This window comes from Ptychodera flava, chromosome 22 (genome assembly GCF_041260155.1).
Source record: "Ptychodera flava strain L36383 chromosome 22, AS_Pfla_20210202, whole genome shotgun sequence".
Classification (NCBI taxonomy): domain Eukaryota; kingdom Metazoa; phylum Hemichordata; class Enteropneusta; family Ptychoderidae; genus Ptychodera; species Ptychodera flava.
In genome coordinates this window covers 26,289,036-26,311,192 of record NC_091949.1, presented here as the reverse complement: position 1 = coordinate 26,311,192, position 22,157 = coordinate 26,289,036, and the positions used below count along the sequence as shown (strand labels likewise).

The window sequence follows — 22,157 nt, the reverse complement described above, 5'->3', positions numbered from 1 at the left end:
TGCTTTTTATAACGAGGAAAAAACTTACTTTTGATAGATTTGTTGATTTAAAATCAGAGTTGGTAAAATGAAAAACGTGGAGTGTCTCATTCTGAGTCGATTGTCACAGTAACACTGCTAGATGTTTGCAGTACAGCAGGCATTTTAAAAAAAGAAGAAAAATACACTAAAATTTTATATAGCATAGCCTTATCGATGATACCGGGCCCATCAATGTCGGATTATTGCCTCTGTCGCTCACCTATATAGAATCACACAGTTATATAGAAACATAGCGATGTTAGACATTCAACAACTGTATCTAAAAGGAACACATCCCTCATAAAGCTCCTATGGGATGTTAATGGAATTGTGAATAGATAATATTAGGCGTTAAGAAATCAATAACGATTATGTTAGTTTCGTTCATCAATAGAGCATCGTTTCTCATCCTCAGAATGAATATCTTGCATGCGAAATGAGTCACATTCGTCTCGATGGGGTTTTGTGGCCATGTAGACATTAGCGGCAAAATCCTCATCTAATATGTAACTTCCGCTAAATGAATTTCAAATATAAATGTTTCAAATCAAGAATCGAGCATGGTGTTATGTCTTTAAGCAAGGTACCTTAATCCTCATTTCTTCATTACAGTATGGGTAGTGGGTACTTAATCCTGTAATTGGGTGTTCGCCTGTTAAATGATGAAATAATGCTTTATTCACTACTATGTATATTCGTGCAATCAAGGTGCGCATCTGAGCTGCTGATAACTTTCTTTCCTCCATAAGCTTCAAAATGAGCCACACAAGGCTGAAAGAATATTGTAAAATTTGAGAGTTCGAATATTGTCCCCGAGGTGCATTCTGTCTTAAACATTTCCCATGACGTTGTTTCCAGTTTCTGCTACAAGACATCAATCTGGAAAAGTATCATTCCTAGCAGCCGATCTTCCGTCGACATTTGACAATATTGCACATAAATCAATAACCTGGTTGACCTTTCACCTTTAAGATGGAAAATTTCCTCGGCGATTTGCTTTATGTATACGGAAACTGTTACAATGATTAGCTGTTCTGCCACTTGAGTAGCCTCACTAAAACATTTTGGGTATGTAGATATTCTACAGAATTATTATTTTTTTGTTAAAAGCGAATATCTTTATCTTTACCGCCATATAGTAACAAAACAGAGCAAAGCAGCCATTTTTGAATTTCAAATATTGGTTAATGTTAGTTCATTTGTTTCTCATATACCAAGGTTTTGTTTCTCATATACCAAGGTTTACACGATAGACCTTGATATCCATTAGTAATTTAAAATTTCGCAGGGAAAATTTCATCAAAATTCTAAAATTTCCAATTACTAGATAAATGTGTCCTTCTATGCCAATGGAAGCAACTCGTCATCGCCTTATGTCCCACCCGGGACGAAGAGGACTGAGAGAGTCTATGCCAATGAGGTTTAATACTTTGTAATTTATTTGTACCCCTTAATATCTTGAAAATGTCTAAAATGTTATTCAAAACCTAACCATTCATCAATATAGTCATTTACTGTGAAACAGAAATCTTCATTTTTGAAAAAAAACCGAGCGAGTTGTAGTTTTCACGCCATTTTAATTTTCTTCATCGCAAAAGAAACCAGAATACAACTTCACAGTGCAGTATATCCAGTGCGATTTGTTCTAAAAGGACTTTTAAACAAAACAATGCCAAAAGGCGTGCTTCCGTAAATATTGTTGACGAGATTGATTTTGCCGCGAGAAGCACAGTCATTCTCAAATTTGATGAAATATAAACTTCCTTCAACACAAAGAACCCTTTTAATACTATATTCGCTTTCTCGACAAGCAATTTTCTACCTTTTAAGGTAACTCTTTCCTGAATATACAGTAGAAAAAGTTCAATATCTGTTATAAGAGGAAAGCACAAGGTTTCTTCCAAATCTAACAAGTCAAAAAACCCTTTTCTGTCATCTTTGCGTATTAAAATGAAAACCGATACCTTTGTAGGTGTGTAGGTAGCATAAATTGCGAGTTCATATCTTGTAGAAAATTACTTAAACTTCTCTGGAGATATCTTTAAGCACATAGTCATTTAATGTTCATTGGGTATTTCAAACCAATGTAATTGATAGCAAAGCAAGTCACCTTTCAGTGGCGCAGAGAGCTGCAGTCCCCAAGAGGGACCTCTGCAATAGAGTAAAAGAAGCGTGGGTTGTGTAATGTGATACGTACAGGTGGCGAACGAACAAAGTGGCTTAAGATTGATAACGTCTTCGTTAAAGCAATTATTTCTTATTCCGAGCAACAAGTACAGATGATCAAATCACTCTGAAAAACTCCAATTTAAAGGTTACAAGCTCGATTTTAAAGTCGATGTAGGAAGTCTGGGGATCGGTTAACACTTGTCCAATTATATTTTCGACCACGAACGCGCCCTAGTGACCGGTGTATCTATGGTTACCAGCTCAGCATAGCCAATTGTAAGGAGTCTCGGCTAGTGGAATGGTAAACCTATACCATGGAAGTAGAAAAGAGTCTCGTTTCTACCTCAACGCCTACATGGGGGTTCGTAAGGTCTTAGGATGTTTTACTACATATATAACAATCTTTGGTAAAATGTCCCCGCAGCATGCAAAGAACGGCTGATAGATTTTGTCCTCGCAATTACAATACATTTTATACATGTAATTTTGCAAATTGTCAAAACTATTAACAAGTCGACTAGGGTAAACTACATACTTCCTGAGAAAACAGGCTCAACTAACACTTAGCACAAACATTTGTAACCGCCAGCAAAGTTTGGAAAAATCTACCTTAGTGTTTCTCAAAGAAAAGATTAACATTCGTTTATAAAGTAAGCGATATGATGAAATTGGTGTCTTCCTAAAAAGGTAATTGAGACTACCAAGTGATGAGAAGGAAACAGGAGGAACAAGAAAATCACTCTTTCTTCTTCCCTTTGGCCGATTTCATAACAATCGACTACATCAAATCGTAATCTCCTTCGTTGGCTTTGTCCGTACAATATGCTAACTTGTCAATCATTTGTGAACAAATACTTACCTTTTTCTTGGAATTTGCACACGATTTGTCTCGTTGTTCGTCCGCGTTTCCGGGAAGTTTCCGTCCCCAAAGCTTTATACCGATCCTAAGGTATGTGAAGAGCAAAGCGATCAGTGGAAGAAAGTAGGAAATGAGGATCACGAACATTTCATGGACAGTGGCCGCCGTCTCGGAGGGCCACCACTCCGTGCAGAGGTAAATATTCCTCCTAGCCCATACAAACGGCTTTGCCCTGGCAAACACAGCCTGTACGATGGATAGTGACACTGACATCAGCCATATAAATGCAATCAGTATTTTGCCTTTGGTCTTCGTTATTCGTATCTTCAAGGGATGCATGACGGCGAAATAACGATCAACGCCGATCGCTGTGAGTGTGTATATACTCACGAAGACAGAAACCTGGTGGGTAAAGATGAACGAATAAAGGTTTGAGATTAAGGAATATATATACCAAATATGCACAAGACACTACCCATTCATCAGTTCGGTCACATGCAGCGATAGGAAAAAAGATATTTATAAGAGCAACGTATCACTTCTCAGCCACCATTTAGTGACTGGGTTGAGCATCTACGAAGCCCCAGTGAAACTTTAGTGTACTTAGTGTACCTGCCTTACAGCATAGAAGCCGTAGTCTACTTCCATGGTCAAAGTGGCCAAAAGTTACCATATTTCAGTTTAAGGTAGCGTGGATATCCTTTGAATGCACTGCGAAAGGTTGTTTTGGAAAAAAGAAGATATTGCATGCCTCTGCACCTATGAAATGATTCTAGTCTGTGGTCAACAGTCCGCTTCGGCTTGTTTGATATTTGAGCTGTTGTCACTGTTCTGTTTTACAAATGATTTTATTTGAAATACTTTTTTCAGCATTACACCATGGAGAGACTGTCATTATTCAACAATGAACAACTTTTCCGTATGTTTCTTCAAATCGTTCGACTATTCAAATTCGGACATCTCAGAACTCAACGTTCTGAACCTACACTCAAAATTTACACGTGAAAATTTTAAATCATTCTATCTCAATATCTACAGTAAATTTTCGGGATCACCAACCAAAGGTGTGTACTCCAGCATAAATTAAATAAATTTTCTTATTTTGAGATGCAAGATGGCCGTCATACCCTATGTTAACTGCCTTGGGGAAATTTCATAGAAAACAAAAACAAAACGTCATTTCCGTCACCAGATTCAAAGTGAGTCCGTACAAGTAGTGGACCAGGGAAGTAATGTGTAAATGTTAGAGTCCGAATGCCTGTCCCCGAGGTGCATTATACTTTATGTGTGCAAAGGTGGACCATAAAAACAATAACGACATTACACCATGAATTTTAAGAATGTGTTTGTCCAAAACTTTAAAGATTATGTTGTCCGCTACGGTGACAATCAACAAGTCATTAAATGGTAGGCTGCACGTTAGTTATACCTGAAATCAAGCCAAATTATCAAACTCACTCATGCATATACTTCTCAACTTTTCTGGTCTAGCCCTTTGCCGAATGTAATCTTTGAAGAAATCAATCAATTCAGACCAGCCATTATACTTGTTGCAGGCAACAAGTGAATTTTAAACTACATAAAGTGATAATGCTGCACTACTTCTTCTATGACTTCTGTCACTCCTTCGGAGAGTCAGCTCTCCTATCCTGTACATGTGATGGAATCAATTTGCTGATTCAACTTTTTGCAAAAGTTAAATTGAGGTACTTTTTGTACTTAATCTGTTCGAAGTATCATCATTATGTCCATCGTAAAGGATTTCAATAGACAGAACGTGCTGGGTTTTCCCCTTAATTGACAAATAGTTTTAGTGCTCATGAATGTCATGTGAGTCGTTCAAAAGACATTTTCCGCAGCGAAGCAATTATTTGAAACCTAAGAAAGTATGCCGTGCGTTTGTCGCCATCACGATCTCATTTTGTGATGAGTATTTTCTTAGAAATATTTTCTTGAAAATTACAAAGACACCGTGAAGACCGCCATTATGGCGACCACGCGGTGGTTTGCGAGTTATCGTGTGGAAATTGCGCTCGACCCCGTCGAATCCTAAATGACCAAGGGACTCCTTGTCCTCAAGCGTCGAGAGGAAGTTGACTTTCCTTTCGACTACAAAATTATCTTCGAGTGACAATTCTATTGATAAATAGAGAAAAATATGGTGTTTATTCAATATTGTAAAATCCTTAGAGTACGGTTGTAAATCTTTGTGGTCAATTTTTAGCATATGCCTTATTCCATGGAGAGTAGAATATTCCACATTCAAAATCAAACATTAACCGTACTACATCCTCTTTCTCATTATTTAGGTCTTCATTTGGGTTTTAAATTCAAATTGATCAATATAATTCAAAATTGTCGAACAAATGAGGCACAAAAGTAATTATACTGCTTCTGAACATGGATTTGAAATTGTATGTTGGAACAATGTGTGAGTGAATAGGCACAGTACTTCGTCAAACTATACATTTCAATAAGGGTTAGTGTTGAGGCAATATGCACCTCGAAAGTGAAAGACTTAACTTTTGCTCAAACCTTTCTCTAGGAATCTTTTTTAACCATTCTCCTTTAAAATCAAGAATAAAAATCGGGGAAGGGGTCCACCCTGAATGTTTTGGTACCGGAGAAACAAATGACCTAAGATTTGAAATTTAAAATGACCGTCATACCTGTGTTATCTCTATCGATAAAAAATAAAAACTATCGTCGAAAAACTAAGACGTCGAAAACTGTTCCTACACTAAGAGCTTTAAAATGAGACCCTACAAGTGGTTGATCAGAAAAGAACGGTAAATGTTTCAGAGACAAAATATCGTCTCCAAGGCACATTGTACCTTAAAGAAAGATTATCCATTCATGTTCGACCCAATACAACAAGCAATAATACTGACATGCACATTGAAATATTTAATGCACTTAAGTCTTATCCGTATTTTTTGTTCAAACTTTGGTAAATTCGAAAAATGTGGTTCTCAAGGACAACCGTTCTTGATAGGGACATATTAGGGCCTGACGTAATATAAGAAAATTAATTTTTATCCTTATGGTCAGTAAAAGAAATGGAATGGCCTAAAATATGCAAAGTAAAGGAGTGTATTATTAAAAATCCGGAGCGACGCCGTTTCTTTTTAACTGCTCGGTTGAGCGGGGGATTTGAAGGGAAAACAAATTGGCGAAGAACATTAAAGAAGTTAATTTTCTTCCGTTTCCTGTGACCGAACGATTGATGCCTGAGATAATTGGGCACGTAGAATCAATAAAAGTAGAATGTTCCTCGAGGATAGATATACGGAGCCACTCTCAGGTCCACTCTCAGGTTTTTACGATGCCTTTCTCACTTAACGCTCGTGTAGACTCATTTTGAAGCTCTTTGAGTATATCAGTTCACGCCGTCTTAGTTTTCTTAAAAATAGAAGATGTAATTTTTTTTCCTATAGAGTTAGCACAGGGGCGGCGGCCGTTCTGAATTTGAAATATCGGTAAATGTTGGATAATTGTTTCTCTAGTTTTCACATTATTTGCCCTGTAACCCCTGATTTTTATTCTCGATTCGGTAAGAGCATGGTTAAAAGTTCCCTTTGGAAAAGTCTGAAAAAAGTCTGAATCCTTCAGTTTCGAGGAGCGCACTACCCTATAAAATGAAAATTTCCCTTCACAATTCTACCCGTACTCCGTTTCGAGTTTTCCATCGCTTTGAATTTTTCGTGGTTGAGTATTTACATAGCGGACAAACATGCGATTAAATTAATGACGCTTCGCTTAGGATTTCTTAAAGTTCTCTCATACGTGTTCCATAAACTGACTTTAATTACGAGCCATCATCTCGCCAATGTATAAGTGTCTGTTAGAGAAGTCTGAACCAATCTGTGCCTAATGTGCTATGTAAGTTCGTTATGTAAAAGGTTCACGAACTTTTGCCTTTAATTTTGACAAGAAATTCGTTTTCGATTCAATAGATGTTTCGACAGTAAACTGTGTTTACTGAGATGCGCGTAAAATATCAGGTGAAAGGTCAAATGGTATTTGTGCCTGAGTGGCACACAATAACGGCAAATGGCTACCCGCTCCAATGTTCACAGCCCCATGGATATAGATTAGGCTAAATTTCAAAATTGGGTGGGTCCCATAAAATGCTTTTCAAAAATAGGTTGGCACATATAGTGAATGTGATTTGAATTCTTAATTCTTCAGTATTACATTTGTACAAAACATGTATCATTACCAAAGCTTATGTGCGTATTTTCTCATGGGCTAATCTTAGCCTGCTGCGAAGTATAAGACATCTTCACACGAGACGTTCAGAGTTCGTTGATACTTCATAGACTTTATTTCTCGGTGGACAAGCTTGACAGGTGCCATCGCCCACGATACGCTTCTCCCGTGGTCTAAATGCCTTCATTCCGCTGTATTCCTTCCTAATATTGTTTTAGAATTGGGTTTTAAATGTTATATTTAAGGCGTGGCTTTGATCATACTTTAGATCTGAATTAAAGATAAAGTGATACATCATAAACATCAATACACATGTCACAATAAATATTCAAACGTCACTGTGACACGTTGGAAACCCTTCACGTGCCTTCATTAAGTGTTGAGTACCTTCATAATTCTTAATATCATTCAAATATATTCTTGTCTTATCCAGACGTCCGTAAATACCCTCGTAAAACGTTATTAGCATTATTGTGCATATGGTTTGAATTCATATCGACTGATGTAGTCGATATTTTGATATTTTAGTTGATAATTTAAGTGTTATCAATAGCCGCTAGGCGCATTATCCTTTGTGTGAGATAAACTATCTCCGTTACACTCTTCATCTTTCAAGCTATGCATTGTGCCTTGTAATTTATAAGCCAGTGATATTTGGAAAGTCTAAAGAAAGAAAAAAAAATCATTCCTATACAACAACTTATACTGACTGGAAATAATCCCACACAAAGGAATTCCTTGTTTCGATATATTTTTAAATTACATATACTTAAATGGCCATCCTCGCGAACTCTGAAGAAAACAAGTGCAATTTTGTTTCCTTTTCCTTCTTCATCATGACGTCATCTTCCCATTATTACAATTTCATTGATTCTTATATTCAAACTTAAATATTTTCTGACAACTTAATAGCACATATTCGTCATTATAAGAGGCAGAGTGGCATAATCGCTGAGTTCTCATATCAGTTTCCGAGATTGACGGCTTAAATATTCCCTTGCTTTCGCCTCACGTGGCTCCCTTTTAGGGGCTAAATAATCATAAATTTTCGTACAGCCGTTTCTCTCCCTTTTTTGTTGAACATGTGAAAAACAAAGAATAAAGGAACACCAGGAAAGAATTTCGTGAGCTTGGTTATGCAAAAAGAATAGGCAACTTGAATCACAACGTCGTAATATGCATTCACTTTTCTGTATAAATGATGCTCAGATCAAGAGAGTCTAATCTTACACCGATGCTCCAACAAATGCATCGTCAAATGACACATATAAAGTAATCGGTACCATGTGAAGTTTTTACACAATTTCGGACATAAAAAGTCACCTTTCTTCATCTCGACTATGTTAAAATGTCAGAAAATGTCTCAATTCTTAAAATTTCGGCTTCTACATATACAAACATAAAGCAAGACATTTTGCTCTTCTTCACGTATTGTGTACACAGACAATGTATCGATTACTGAGGTACGACTGAAACCCTAGAATGATTTTACAAAAAAGTATGTTACATCGGGGTAAATGATTGTACGGTGAAACGGAGTTTACTTTCTACTCGCCATACCGTATGGCACCAATCGGCTGATACAAATATGTATCTTAATAATTCAACTGGTAGGATTTCCATCATAGACACACTCATTTACACTTAAGGCCTCATTACATTTATGCTCGCAATCAGTCATGTAAATCCATACCATGAAAAATCAGAGGATAAATTTCTTATTTGTTTTGTCAGCGATCATTGTTTCGATAAAGTTTGAGTGTGCGATGTGTGATAGTGGGTGTACGAGCGTGAGTGCTTTAGAACTCTACAACGTGTGGAGCGGTAGCAGTCAGAAAAAATGTAACAACTTAGCCCGGTTATTAAACCACTCTTTTTGAGAGTGGGGGTTTGGCCGAGTGGTTCTGTCTGTTGCCTCTCCGCTAGGCGACTGGATGCCGTAGGTTTTGAATTCAAATCCCATTGAAAACTAGCCGTATTGCTTATACGGTCGCTGTATGATAGAAGGGAATCTGAAGTGAACAGTCAAACAACACTCCATTGATTGGATGTAAGATTTTGAAAAAATAAACAAGAATACAAGCAATTCTTCGTCGAATTCCAATTATTCCCATGCAATTAACTAAAGTCCAAAATAATTAGATATTATTCCCTAATATTTTTCTTCGTTCAGCGAAGGAAAGTACAAGTGACATAATGACCGTGTCACCACGAGTCGAAGAAGAGTGGTGACACGGTCATTACGTCAACCGTATAATATACTTATCACATTGCAAAAGCCGATTTTGCAAAATGAAATGAATTTTTCACAACAGTTCCTCATACGCCGTGGGCGAGCTGTCAATCATTTCTAGTCGTCGGTCGCGTTAGCGGTACGTTTGTATATGGAGCAAATGCCAGGGAGCTCACACAACAGGCACCTACCGCGAAGTTTATACACGATTGCAGAGGTAGCATAGGCCTAGAAATTAAACTCAAACAAAGATACGTTATTTTTCTCGATAATAAAAAATTGCCTGAATCCCAACAACGTGCACATTGTGTAACGTCGCGCCCGCCAGTACGTGTACTCCGTGCGTCAGAGGTTCAGGGTGGGGTTGTGTCTATACATAATACGAGCCCCCATATTGGTAACAAAACTAAAACTAAAGGACTCAAAATTTTCAAAGTGGATGGTTTTTTTCAGACTTCCAAAAAAAGATAGCTGATTTTTACAATTTTTCACCTCCGGAGCCATAACTCAGACTTATTTCCACCAATATCATTCAAAGCTTGTACAATGACATTGACCTATGTCATACATATGCACATTAATTTGTTTTACGACATGTAGCAGTATTGGCCGCCATATCGTTTGTTAAAAATGACGAGCACATCGCAATGTATCGAAGATCCACGCAAAAAAGATCCAACGCATCAAAATTAATGACGTAGACGCGATTTGTAGTGATGTAGAACGACCAGAGTATAAATGCCGGTATTTCTGTTCAGAGACGACAAACTTGGCTTGTTCATGTGATAGTAATTTTTGTCTTACATGTCATTAATCTCTATCCAATATTTTACCTAATGAAAAGATTGAAGTCGACTTGAATAAGTACCCACTCACCGTAAAACACTTTTTTCCCCCTTTATTGTCACTTACTCAAAACCGTTACATAACTGAATATATAATACTAAATTAAATCAAGAAAATGCGTGAAATCACTCCAGTATTTCAGATGGATGTCATTTCCCATCACTTTTGCCTGATAAGCGTCTGCGCTTTGTACAATATTCAGAAAAGATATCAGTCCATTCATACTTGCTTCACTTTTTTACAGCGGCGATTAAACAAAAACTTCTTGACCAGCAATAAGAATAATTCATTGATTTCCAAGTTTTCTTGGACAAGTACAGATCAGAATCTTTTCTAATACCTAATAAAGCATCAAAAGGAGAAATCTCAATCGTTATGTTGCACTTATTCTGTAATCTAATCTCTACATGTTTCCATAGATCTAGAACATATTCACACTCAAAAAAAAGATGTAGAATGCTTTCCTCAAACTTACCACAGAATGAACATTTGTCTGAATCGACCTTTCCTCTTATTTTCAAAAATTTGTTAGTGGTCAGAATTCTACAGATAATTCTATATTGAAAATTGCGTAAAGTACAGTCACTTGTAATAGTAAATGGTAAAGAAAAAAATATATTAGAATCAAAGTGCCCAAATTGGCGTTCCCATTTCTGTTTGCATTTCATTGGTTTCAAGTGTTCCATTGAAAATATCTCAAAAAGCATAGCATAACTTTTTTTACATGATCCCCTTGACAAAAATATATTGGGAAGTGAATCATTTACATAATTAAAACGTGACTGACGGAAATTCCTTAACCAACGTCTTGGAACTGCATTTATTAATCCCATGTATTTTAAAAAGTTAGGAGTAAAACTATATTTATCGCAAAAACTTTGAAATGTCAAAAAAGAGCCAGTCTCATCTAAAAGATCTGACAAATACTTGACTCCATTCTGATACCAACTTGAATAAAAGACCGTGTCATTATTCACCTTCACATCCGGGTTAAACCAAATACACTTTGGGGATACATAATTCTTGAGTTTCTTAAACTGTATTTTGGACCAACTTAGCAAAACTGAGTACCAAAAATTATGTCTCGAAAATCTTTTCTTTGCAAAATCTATAGTTTGGTCGGCCGAAAAATGCGAAAGGTAAGTGAGACTGATACCACCCCAAATAGTAAACAATTTAGCCCACTGTGAATCTTGATTTAACATCAACCTGTGAACCCATGACACATGAATTGCTTGTATAAAAGAAGGGAGATGCGTCATTCGTAAGCCACCGTGTTCGTAATCACAACAGAGGCGTAATCTATTTACTTTATCTTGTTTTGAATTCCAAATAAAATTGTAAAAAACTCGACAAAATAGTTAAATTACTATTAGATAAAGGAGGTAAAGACGAAAAAAATGAATAAATTTTGAAAGAACTAGAGTCTTGATTACAGTAATTTTACCACATAACGACAATGGACGCCATGCCCAATTATCTAAAGAACTTTCACTTCCTGCATTCTTTGTATGAAATTCAGATTCTCAAGTTTGTCTAAATCAACACTGAAAACGATACCAAGTGCAGTAAAGAGTTCATCAACCCAAAGCAAATTCATGTCAGGTACAAAATATCCTTGGAATGGCGTTTAGAACCTATCCAGACCAGTTTTGTTTTCTCGTAGTTGATGCGAAGACCAGATAACTCTGAAAAGTCACGTAAAACATTTAACAAATTTCTCAATGACTTTTCAGTCCCATCCAAAAATGAAAATGTATCGTCTGCGTACTGCCCAAGAAAAAACTTCATCTCTCAGCTTGATACCCTTTATGTTCGTGTTTGCTCTAATTTCATGAGCTAGAATTTCTACACACGTGATGAATAAATAAGGAGATAGCGGATCCCCCTGGCGGACGCCTCTTTCCAAAGAAAAAAAATCTGAAAAGTTACCATTATTAATTACACAACTGGTAGTATTTGAATATAAAACGTTGACCCATTTACGAAAAGTCTGCCCAAACTTAAAATAGTTAAGCACATTATCTATAAATTTCCATGAAAGAGTATCAAATGCTTTCTCAAAGTCTAACAAAACAAGTAAACCAGGAATGTTATCCAATTGCGAAGTCAGCAACACATCGTAAATCAACCTAGTATTTTCCCAATGAATCTCCCCTTTAAAAACCCTTTCTGATCAGAATGAATAATGGTAGGCAAAACTTTCTTCATGCGATTCGCCATAACACCCGAGGCTATTTTGTAATCAGTATTAAGTAAGGTGATGGGGCGCCAATTTTTCATAAGGAACCTATTTTTGTTAGGTTTCGGAATGCATGTAATAATTCCCCTCCTTTGCGAAATGGACATCTGACCTGTATGGTAAGCAGAGTTTAGTGCACGAACGACATATTCGCCGATATCTTGCCAGAAAAACTTGTAAAATTCAGCGGGAAAACCATCCGTACCGGGAGACTTGTTATTGGCAATGGAGCGTAAAACACATTCGCATTCTTGCATAGTTAGAGGCCCTTCCAAACTGTCCCCATCCTCCTTACTCAACTTTGGAAGTGTGTTCCCATGTGTCATGAAATTATTCAAACCTTCGACACTATTATCCAAATACCCAGGTATAGAATAGAGACTTTTATAGAACGCGGATTGCGCATTTACTTATAGCATGGACATCTGTTACAGTACTACCGTCTTCTAAAGTAAGCTTACCAATGGTTTTGTTAATAAAATTTCTCTTTTCTAAAGAACAAAAGTACTTGGTAGGTTTTCACCCTCAGTTGACCATCTAGCCCGTGCCCTAACTCGACTGCCTTCGACCTGCCTACTACGAAGCTCAATTAACTGCTCCTGTTTTGCATGTAGCTCATCTAACGGTGCCACCAAGGATGAAAATTAACCTGCTTTTCTAAAACCTCAATCTCTGCTTGCAACTTTTTCTCAGCTTGAATCTGCTCAGCCTTTTTCCTGGCTGCATACGGGATAGTGGCACCGCGAATTTTCATTTTAATCATATCAAGCAGCAACTCATCGGAAATACTAAAATCTGAAGTGCCTTCATTAAGATCTACTACTCTATACTCATTGACTGTTTCACGAATAGTATTTTTTACCAACTCAGCGTACGTATCATCGCGAAGGAGCGAAGTATTAAATTTCCAAAAGCCCTTACCACGCTGATTTTGATTTAAACACAGTGTCAAGCTTATCATAGAGTGGTCACTTCGATAACCGGCACGAATAGAGGCTGAAGAAGTCATATGAACAAAATCTGGAGAAATAAGAAAATAATCTAACCTACTTTGGATAAAAGTAGGGTTACGCCTGCGCCAGTAAATTGACAGGTGGGGTCTCGTGTGTCATTCGCCAGATATCGGTCAAGTTGTACTCATCACAAAGAAGATCAATTTCACGGCGCGAATCGCGATGGGAATCTTTTGTACGCCCAGCAGTATCACTATCGAAATCTCTGACAACATTCCAATCCCCAACCACAATAACCGAATCGTTACCTATCATGTCGATCTTCTCTTTGATATTTACAAAAAACGTAGGGTCATCCTCATTGGGACCATACAAACAAACTAAAGTAAAACGAAATCCTTCAGCTGTTAAGTCAAGAAGAATATAACGCCCGTTTTGATCACTCTCTTCAAAATGAACTTGAAACTCAAAATTATTTTTGAGCAGTACCATCACACCTCTGCTATTACTGTCACCTGCACTAAAGTAAACAGGTGCACCCCATTCTAGGCGCCACCTGGTAAAATCGTTTTCTGAACAGCAGTGGGTTTCTTGCAAACAAAAATGGAGGCGTCTTTTTTACGTAACCAATTCATCACGTCTTTTCTTTTGGACGTGTCACGCAAACCACGTACATTTAAAGAAATAATACTCAAGTTATGACTCATAAGTTACATGTGTTAAAGTTTGTTTGCGATCATCACAATTAAACTGTGATTGTAATTGGCATGAACTAGAAAAATAACTTCTATTTCTTGATACAATGCTAGTGACAATAAAGAAATTTAAACCCAACATGAAAAAAACAAGCAAGAAAAACGAACAGCCAAAAACCCCCAAAAAACCGCAGCAAACAAGAAAAACCAGGGGAAAAAATAAAAAACAAAAGACGAGGGCACAGAAGCACAGAAAACAGGACGCAAGCAAAGAAGAAAGCAAGATATTAGCTGAACAAACTCTTGACATGCGTCATTCTCAAATTACTGTAGCCAATGACTAAAAACTGATATAAGGAAATAGTTTGATACACGTTTTCAACGTTTCCTTACACACTCAGTTCATTGAATTTTACTGCTCTGCCGTTTTTAACAGTTTTCACAAACGTCGTACCGAACTTTGTCCATATACTGCACCATTTCCTCTCCTTTCTCATCTTCAAGGCTCTCTGAAATATTCCAGCATTTTCCTTTGTTAAACTATCATTTATGTATATTTGTTTCAACCGTGGTGAAGTTTAAATGTCAGGGTTTTTGACGCGGCTTAATTAAGTTCCAGCAGCGTAAAACCCGGCAGCAAGAAAGCTTGACTTGACTTTGAACACATACATTGGTAAACCTTGACTGGAACGTGTTAGTAGGTTACAATTGTCAATATCGTTGACTGATATGGCGACACCAGCTGCTTGGCTTATTTTACAAACCGCTGCACTAATTTCATCAAACGTTTTATTTTCCATTTTCCGTGTATAATCCATGAATTTCCAACGAGTATCTTCTATGATATTGTTCAGAATCTCTCTGTCTTTCTTTGAGTTGTTGAATTTCTTCTTTATCTTTGCTCACCTCATTTTCTAGGGCCAAGATTTTTACGTCGTGTGCGGTAACAGTGTCGTCCAATACGACAGGCTCTTTTTCAAATCCCGTATTTCGGTGCTAAGTTCTGTAGAAACTGAATCCAGTTTGTCCATTAGTCTGGTAAATACATCTTGTAGAGACATTTCCATATTTTCTGAACAAGGAGACTGCTCTAGACTACCAGGACTCTCAGAAACAGAACAATGTGAAGGACTGGTTTTACTCACACCTGTTGCAGCCATCTTGACACGTTTCGGAGTCACACCACCACTGTCACTAGAACTGCTCACACTTTTGGAGAATTTTTTTCTTCTGAACGTTTCGGCATTGGAAACACATGCAGTCAGTGGACTATTACCAAACCATGTCTTTCTGACTACCTTACAGGTCTCTAGTCAGCAAATATCCCTGGTTTCGACGTCAAAAACCGGGAGCCATGTGAAAACGTGGCTCACTCCACAAGAACCAAAAGCGCCCTCGTTTTGGCATCCACCGTAAAACACTTTAACAAAACAGATAAATAATGTTCATTGCTGGATCCTACTCAGGCCTAGAGTTCATTGAAAGTTCTTGGTAATCAGAGTTCTTGATTCCTTAAACGTCATCACGATATTTACAGGCTGCTTCACTAAAGAGGTTTATGAGTTGCTCACCTCGCGGCTTTATTCTTCGTTATTCGGATTGCGTTGATCGGTTAGATGATGTTTCAGCAGTCCGTTTATTCAAAGATAAACCGTATTGGTTCATATTATAGTGTTACTCACTGAGTCGAATTCTAAGTATCAGATTTGATGTCTTTTGTCCTATTCAGTTATTCTTGTCGCCATCGTTGTCGGTTACTACCTCTCCGTCTTTGTGCAGTTTGCTAGGTTCCCAGATTCTCCACCATGCTACTATAAGCGACTGTGGTTATTTTCTCATGGGCTCGTCTTGGCCGAACTAGAGGTGGTACTTGGAATCTTTACAGTATTGGCTACACAAAACGTTCAGCGTTCATTTGTACCACACAGGCTTTATTTCTCGGTAGACATGTTTGACAGGTGCCATCGCCCAAAGTGCGCTTCTCCTATGGTCTAAATGTCGTGGGTCAACTGCATTCCTCCCTCGTATTATTTCAGAATGGTGTTTAAACGTTATCTTTAAGGCTTGGCTTTGATTACACAATAGATATGAATTAATGATAAAATGATATGTCCCATTTCCCTAAATACCCTCGTAAAACGTAACAAGCATGATTGTGCTTTTGCTGCAAATTTGATTCTTTATTCATATCGACTTGTGTAGTTGAGATCTTGTTATTTAATTAATAATTTTATTGTTGTCGATGACCGCTGGGCGCATAAACCCTTGTGTGAGATAACTATCTCCGTAGCAGCTGTGAAGGATAATCCCTTCTCTGCACGTATTCAGATTCGATACTTTGTTACATCACAATACAAGACAGCGTATACATCAACAGTGAACAGACTCATCACATTACAATCGTTTTACTTTTAAGATCGAAGAAACTAATTTTGTTGTTAAAGTAATGCATTACTGAAGTTGTTATTCATTCATGTCGAACATATTGTGCGATCATAAGTTCAAGTTCACTGGCTTGCCACTTAACGTTTTAAAATCCTTGATCATTTGATCTGAAATACAACTATTAACTCTCTATATTATCTTGAAATATTTTGATGAAAGAACTTCAAACATCCTGATTTAGTTCGATGAATGATAAGTTACTCAATATTGTATCTTGTCAGCCGAAATAGGGCAAATTATTGCAAACAATAAACGCAATTGTTTAGGAACTGGAAATTCGTTTATGGTTTTGCCAGTAGTTTCCTTCACAATGTTTTCACGCTTTTGCCATTAAAGTTGCTCAAACATATTTTATGTTCAAGTTCTTTGTAGTTTTACCAACATTCAACTTTGATATTTATATACTGCACTGCCAACCACAATCAAGCAACATCACTCCAACGCGTAATCAATATAAAGACCTGGTAGACGTTCCTCTAAAGTGTGTTCGAAAGTCCGCTTGAAATTGACAGAGACCTACAAAACGACTCCTCGTCTTCTAGGTGTATTTGCTAAATGACATGGAGTGCACGATATGGACATTGCTGTCTGCAATTTTGCTTGTTTGTAGCGTGCAACAATGAATCACGATGCATCTCTTATTGATGTCCCACTCGATTTGTATATTTCGCCCTTCTTCATGATTTCTTATTTTTTAAGTTCAGCCTTTCCGTATGGCACTCAAAAGTTGAGGATCGGCGGTTCATAAATAGGGTAGGTCGGGTAACCGAAACCACACTATTTTTCTGCTCTGCATAATAGCAAATAGAAGAATGTTTCGATACCTCCGGTAGTTATTCAATTAGAAACAACAAAGAACAGAATGATAAAACCTCATGAACTGAAACAGATGGCACTTAGGGGGCGTACTGACATGAAATTTAATCACCTCATTGATGAAATACGGTAGCAATCATTGACACAATATGGCAAATTAGACGGGGGAATTCATCGATCGGATTTATTATGGATTTGTCTGTACAAATTCACATACCTTCCGGCTACACTGCAAACAAGTATGGTTTTTTGACATATTATTAAGAGTTGTGACGTTTCTCATAATGCATAACCAAATCCGTGCGTAAATATTTCTTAACTTTAAAGTAGACGTGCGCGTTAGGGAGGCCTGGGTCGACATTGCAACTGATGAGTAAGAAACAATGAATCAACCTTTTGGTTAGTCTTCCTCCTTTTCTTATGGTTGCTACGTGGAATACTGCTTGAAGGTCTTGGTAATTCGATCGGCCACAAAAGGTAAATAAAGTGTAATTCTGTAAAGGTGTTAGTACTCGCGTCAGCGCATCTTCAGTGGCCAAGCAGTGTTCCTTCGAGCAAAAGATCCCATGGCTGAATAGGCCCACAAATGGTGTAATTGCTAAGAGCCATCACGAGGTAGTCATTGGCCAATAAATTTCCATTTACAAAAGTCCTCAGTGCTGCCGTGTAAACGTCAAGATTATTTCGAACATAGGCTAACTAGTGCGGGCTTACGAGCGACCTTGAAATAGGTCAACTGGATTATACTCGGCAGAAATGTCTTTTTTAAGGGCAGAACAAGATGTTGCAAGCCCTTCTGCGTCACCTAAACTACCCCAATATGGCTTAATTTGTATCTTCACTACTGATTCGCCTCGCCGAATATTATTGATGCTGTTGGCAAAAGGCAGCAAATGATAATAAGGGTTTTCACGCACGGCTTGGTTAGGGAGACAGTACCATACCGACTAAATTAGCCGTGCGGATCGGTTGTTGATTTTATCATCAGATCGGGAATCATGCATGCATTTTACCCATTAGACTGCAACTCGATTAGGCTTTCTCCTTTGTCTACGTTTTTACTATGTTGCAGACGATGTTTCAGACACTTTTTATCATGACTGACTCATGATACCCTGGACACTGAAAGGCGAGAAAATTTGAAAGGGCACACAAAGTAAGAAACGGAGCACAATGTGGGAAAAAGTGTCGGAAATGTCAAGAGTGAACGACAAAGGCACGATATATATTAATGGGTGGCTTGGCGACATCATTTGGATTAGCAAAATTGCATTTGCAGCGGCGTAGTAGATTAGCAAGAAGAATCTAAATCACGTTTCTAACTAATAATCGCGAACAGCCAGGCGAAAACTAGACGACAAGACGTCATTTAATTGACAAAATTACACGGCGATGTCTGAGAAATGTTCGTTACAGAAACTCGTGGACATCATGGCGTTAAAAAACTGTTGCTTTTTTAAATTTATCTTTGCTTCCCTAAACTTTGTTACCTGGAGTCATTTACCTATCGAAAAGTGAAAAAAGTCGATGCAACACGACACATTATCTAATAAACGTCCATTCAAAACACTCAAATACTTCACGAGCCAAAAGCATTATACACAAACAACATAGGCAAAATGAACTGTTACAACGTAGACCTGTGATTTCCTTTCTTATTTGGATTCTCAGATCTTTACAATACTTTCCTGGCCTACCGCTTGTGCATGCTCGTTTTGAAGCTCTTGAAGTAAATAAAAAAGTGAAAATTTAATCCCAACTCTTAATAGTGTTAACACAAAGATAGCGGTCATTTTGAATTTCATGTGTTGCTAAATGTTCGGTACTTTGCTTGGCTTCTGCCAAATTTGCTTTTAACTTTCCCGGTGTACAGAGACTCAAGCCAGTTTGGCCCAATTGGTTTTAGTTTTATTTCTGCTTCTTCTTCCACCATATGCATTCCTTTTTGAGCTTTGTCCTGGGAAAACCACTGCATGTAAGCACCTCAAACTTGGCACAGGACGGAAAGCCTATGTTAACTCCTGCACTTGATCTTTTCATTACGACTGACCACGACGCCTTGTGTCGAAGTCGGATTATCCGAAAATGTAAAATGTTTTCCTCTCGAGAACCAGAGCGCAAGTCAACTCGAAATCTGGCATGTATCTTGCAAGCCCCCGCACTCTTGAAAGTTTGCCCACGAAGAGCGATCGGTCTCGTGCTTTAACGGCAGCATTGGATTGTTGGAAAACTCCCATTCTATTTTCAAACCAGGGGGCTATTCATATTGATGTGAGTACTTGCAAGTATATGGAGGGCGTATAATGCATACGTCACTTGGTTATATCAAGATTTGAAAATCAGTGTGGGACGGTTCCGTCTTTGCTGTTTGCAGATGATGCCAAACTTTTCAGTTGTGTTAAAACTCTTGATGATAGCAAGCACTTACAAAAGTCTGTAGATAAACTTGTTCAGTGGTCAAAAATTTGGCACTTAGATTTGAATGCTAGCAAATGCAAGGTACTTACCATCACCTTAAAAAAGAAACCTATGAAGTTTAATACCATGTGGATAAATGTTTGCTCGATCATGTTTCTCACATTAAGGATTTGGGTATCATTTTTGATTCAAAACTCACTTTTGTTCATCACATTGACTCTATTGTGAGTAAAGCCAATCGCATAATTGGTTTCATTAAACGCAATTTTAATTTGCTGTCCTTCGACACCTGTTTACTTCTATGGTGCGTCCAATTTTATAATATAATACAGTCATTTTCAATTCAATTTCTGAGAGTCAGGCAAACCGTATTGAGTCAATTCAGAAACGTTTCCTTAGATATTTACATCATAATCAGGGATGTCACAGTGACTTTTCATCTTGGTGTAATTGTGACTATAACTTGCTCTGTAATCTTCTTAAAATTCAACCTTTGTTCTTACGTACGAAACTATTTGATTGTATGTTTGTGCGTAAATGCCTTTTATCTTCTTATGACTCTACAGATTGTACAGGTTTTTATGCATACCCAGATACACTGCTAGACATAGACCTCTATTACATATCCCTCATTGTAGAATTGATGTTATAAAAATGGCCCGATTGGACGTACGTCACTACTTTTTAATGATCTGATTGATAAGGTTTGCGATGTCAATGTTTTTGAAGAATCTCATTCAACTTTTAAAAGACATGTTAATTTGTTTTTGTCATTGTTTGATTTTTAGAGTACTTTTTTGTTTGTTTAAATTTTATTGTATTTTATCCTTTTATTTTTATTTTCTTGTCTGTAAGTGGCTGCCTGATGGCGCTGTTGATGAGCAAATAATATAAAATAAAATGAAATAAAAAATAAAATAATATTTAACATCCACTAGGTCCATTACTCAACTGAGTATAGTCCCCTGTCCATGCACAAGCCCCATCCACTCAAGTTTTTGAAAATAATTTACATTCGTTTATAGGCCCATAACCTAGTGCTACAGAGCAAGGACTTCAAATTTAAAATAAATAATAGCATAACCAGAGTACCAGCCCATTATACTTATTTTACTATAATAAATGACAATATGATGAATAGAGTGAAATAAACGCCATACGCTACCCAAGGGGACAATGTTGGTCGAGTACGGTATTGTCTATGGGAGGTTTTGGCTCATAGTTTATCATCTTACAAATTGTTATTTAAAGGTTGTTTGACCTGAAGCTTCCAGTTTTTATTGAAAATACCGTGCAGTATTCTAAATAGTTTATATTCTGTGAAAGTCCTCAAAAATTGAAACGTACATACGGCAATATGAACGTTTGACACTGACCTAGACCCAGTGCATTGTCAACGGGAGAATGTTATCACTTAAGTTATCTCCACATTGTTATTGAAAGGTTAAGTTGAAACGTTTAGTCATTAAAGATGACAGTTGTGAACAATAACAGCACACAACAGAGGGGTTAGGTGACTAGAAATCATGACAACATAAATCCTCTGCCTACACTTTGCTGCTTGGATCATCAATACTTCAATATAACCTGAAACTTGCGCCCGAAAGGCGCGCCGAAAATGGAAATGGCAGGAAATGAAAATGCCAGAAGGTATTTGGTAAATATATACCACAGCCTGTCCAATCCAAACACAGTCTGAGCTACTTGGACGACGACTGAACTTGCAGACTGTCTACAATCAACCCCTGTTTACCTGTCACAAATTCCAGAAAATTGCGTAATGGCTACAGTTTTTATATCTGAGCTACGATTTTGGGGAACCCCTTATTCAATTAGAGCATCAGTATGTTGTATGCACGTTATCAATTATAGGCTTACAAATACTGTTCGATAACCAAACATTGCTAGAGGCTCGTCATTTGATTAGCATTTGTGACTGCGAAGCATAAATTATTTTCTTCCTCTTTTGCTTTTACTTTAGTATAAAATGGCGTTTTTGCCAACCCGCCTGAGCCCAGGCATTGCTTCTCATAGTTATATTCATTCTTCGCTTTGAATGGAAATCATTAAAAGTTTCCATGAGGAATCTGATGACAATCCCAGACGCTCAAGGGAGCAAGTTGCCTCAATGGAAAAGTTTAGCACGTATTTTAGATTGAAATCTTCATATCTGATCGTCTGTGCGGTGGAGCAACTATCGAGAACTATCAAAACCAAAAAGACATTAGTGCAGAAAGTCACACAAGCA

General features: G+C 37.5%; 1 protein-coding gene across 2 annotated transcripts in view; it reads right to left on the bottom strand.

Annotated features, from left to right (window-relative positions):
* The window catches only part of LOC139123053 (prolactin-releasing peptide receptor-like), a 50,292-nt gene that overhangs the window by 16,354 nt on the left and 11,781 nt on the right, over positions 1-22,157 (bottom strand). For both annotated transcript variants that reach the window (XM_070689021.1, XM_070689020.1), the window contains one exon: positions 3,050-3,451. In XM_070689021.1, coding sequence (XP_070545122.1) covers positions 3,050-3,451 — 402 coding nt within the window. The remainder of the gene's footprint in view (positions 1-3,049; positions 3,452-22,157) is intronic.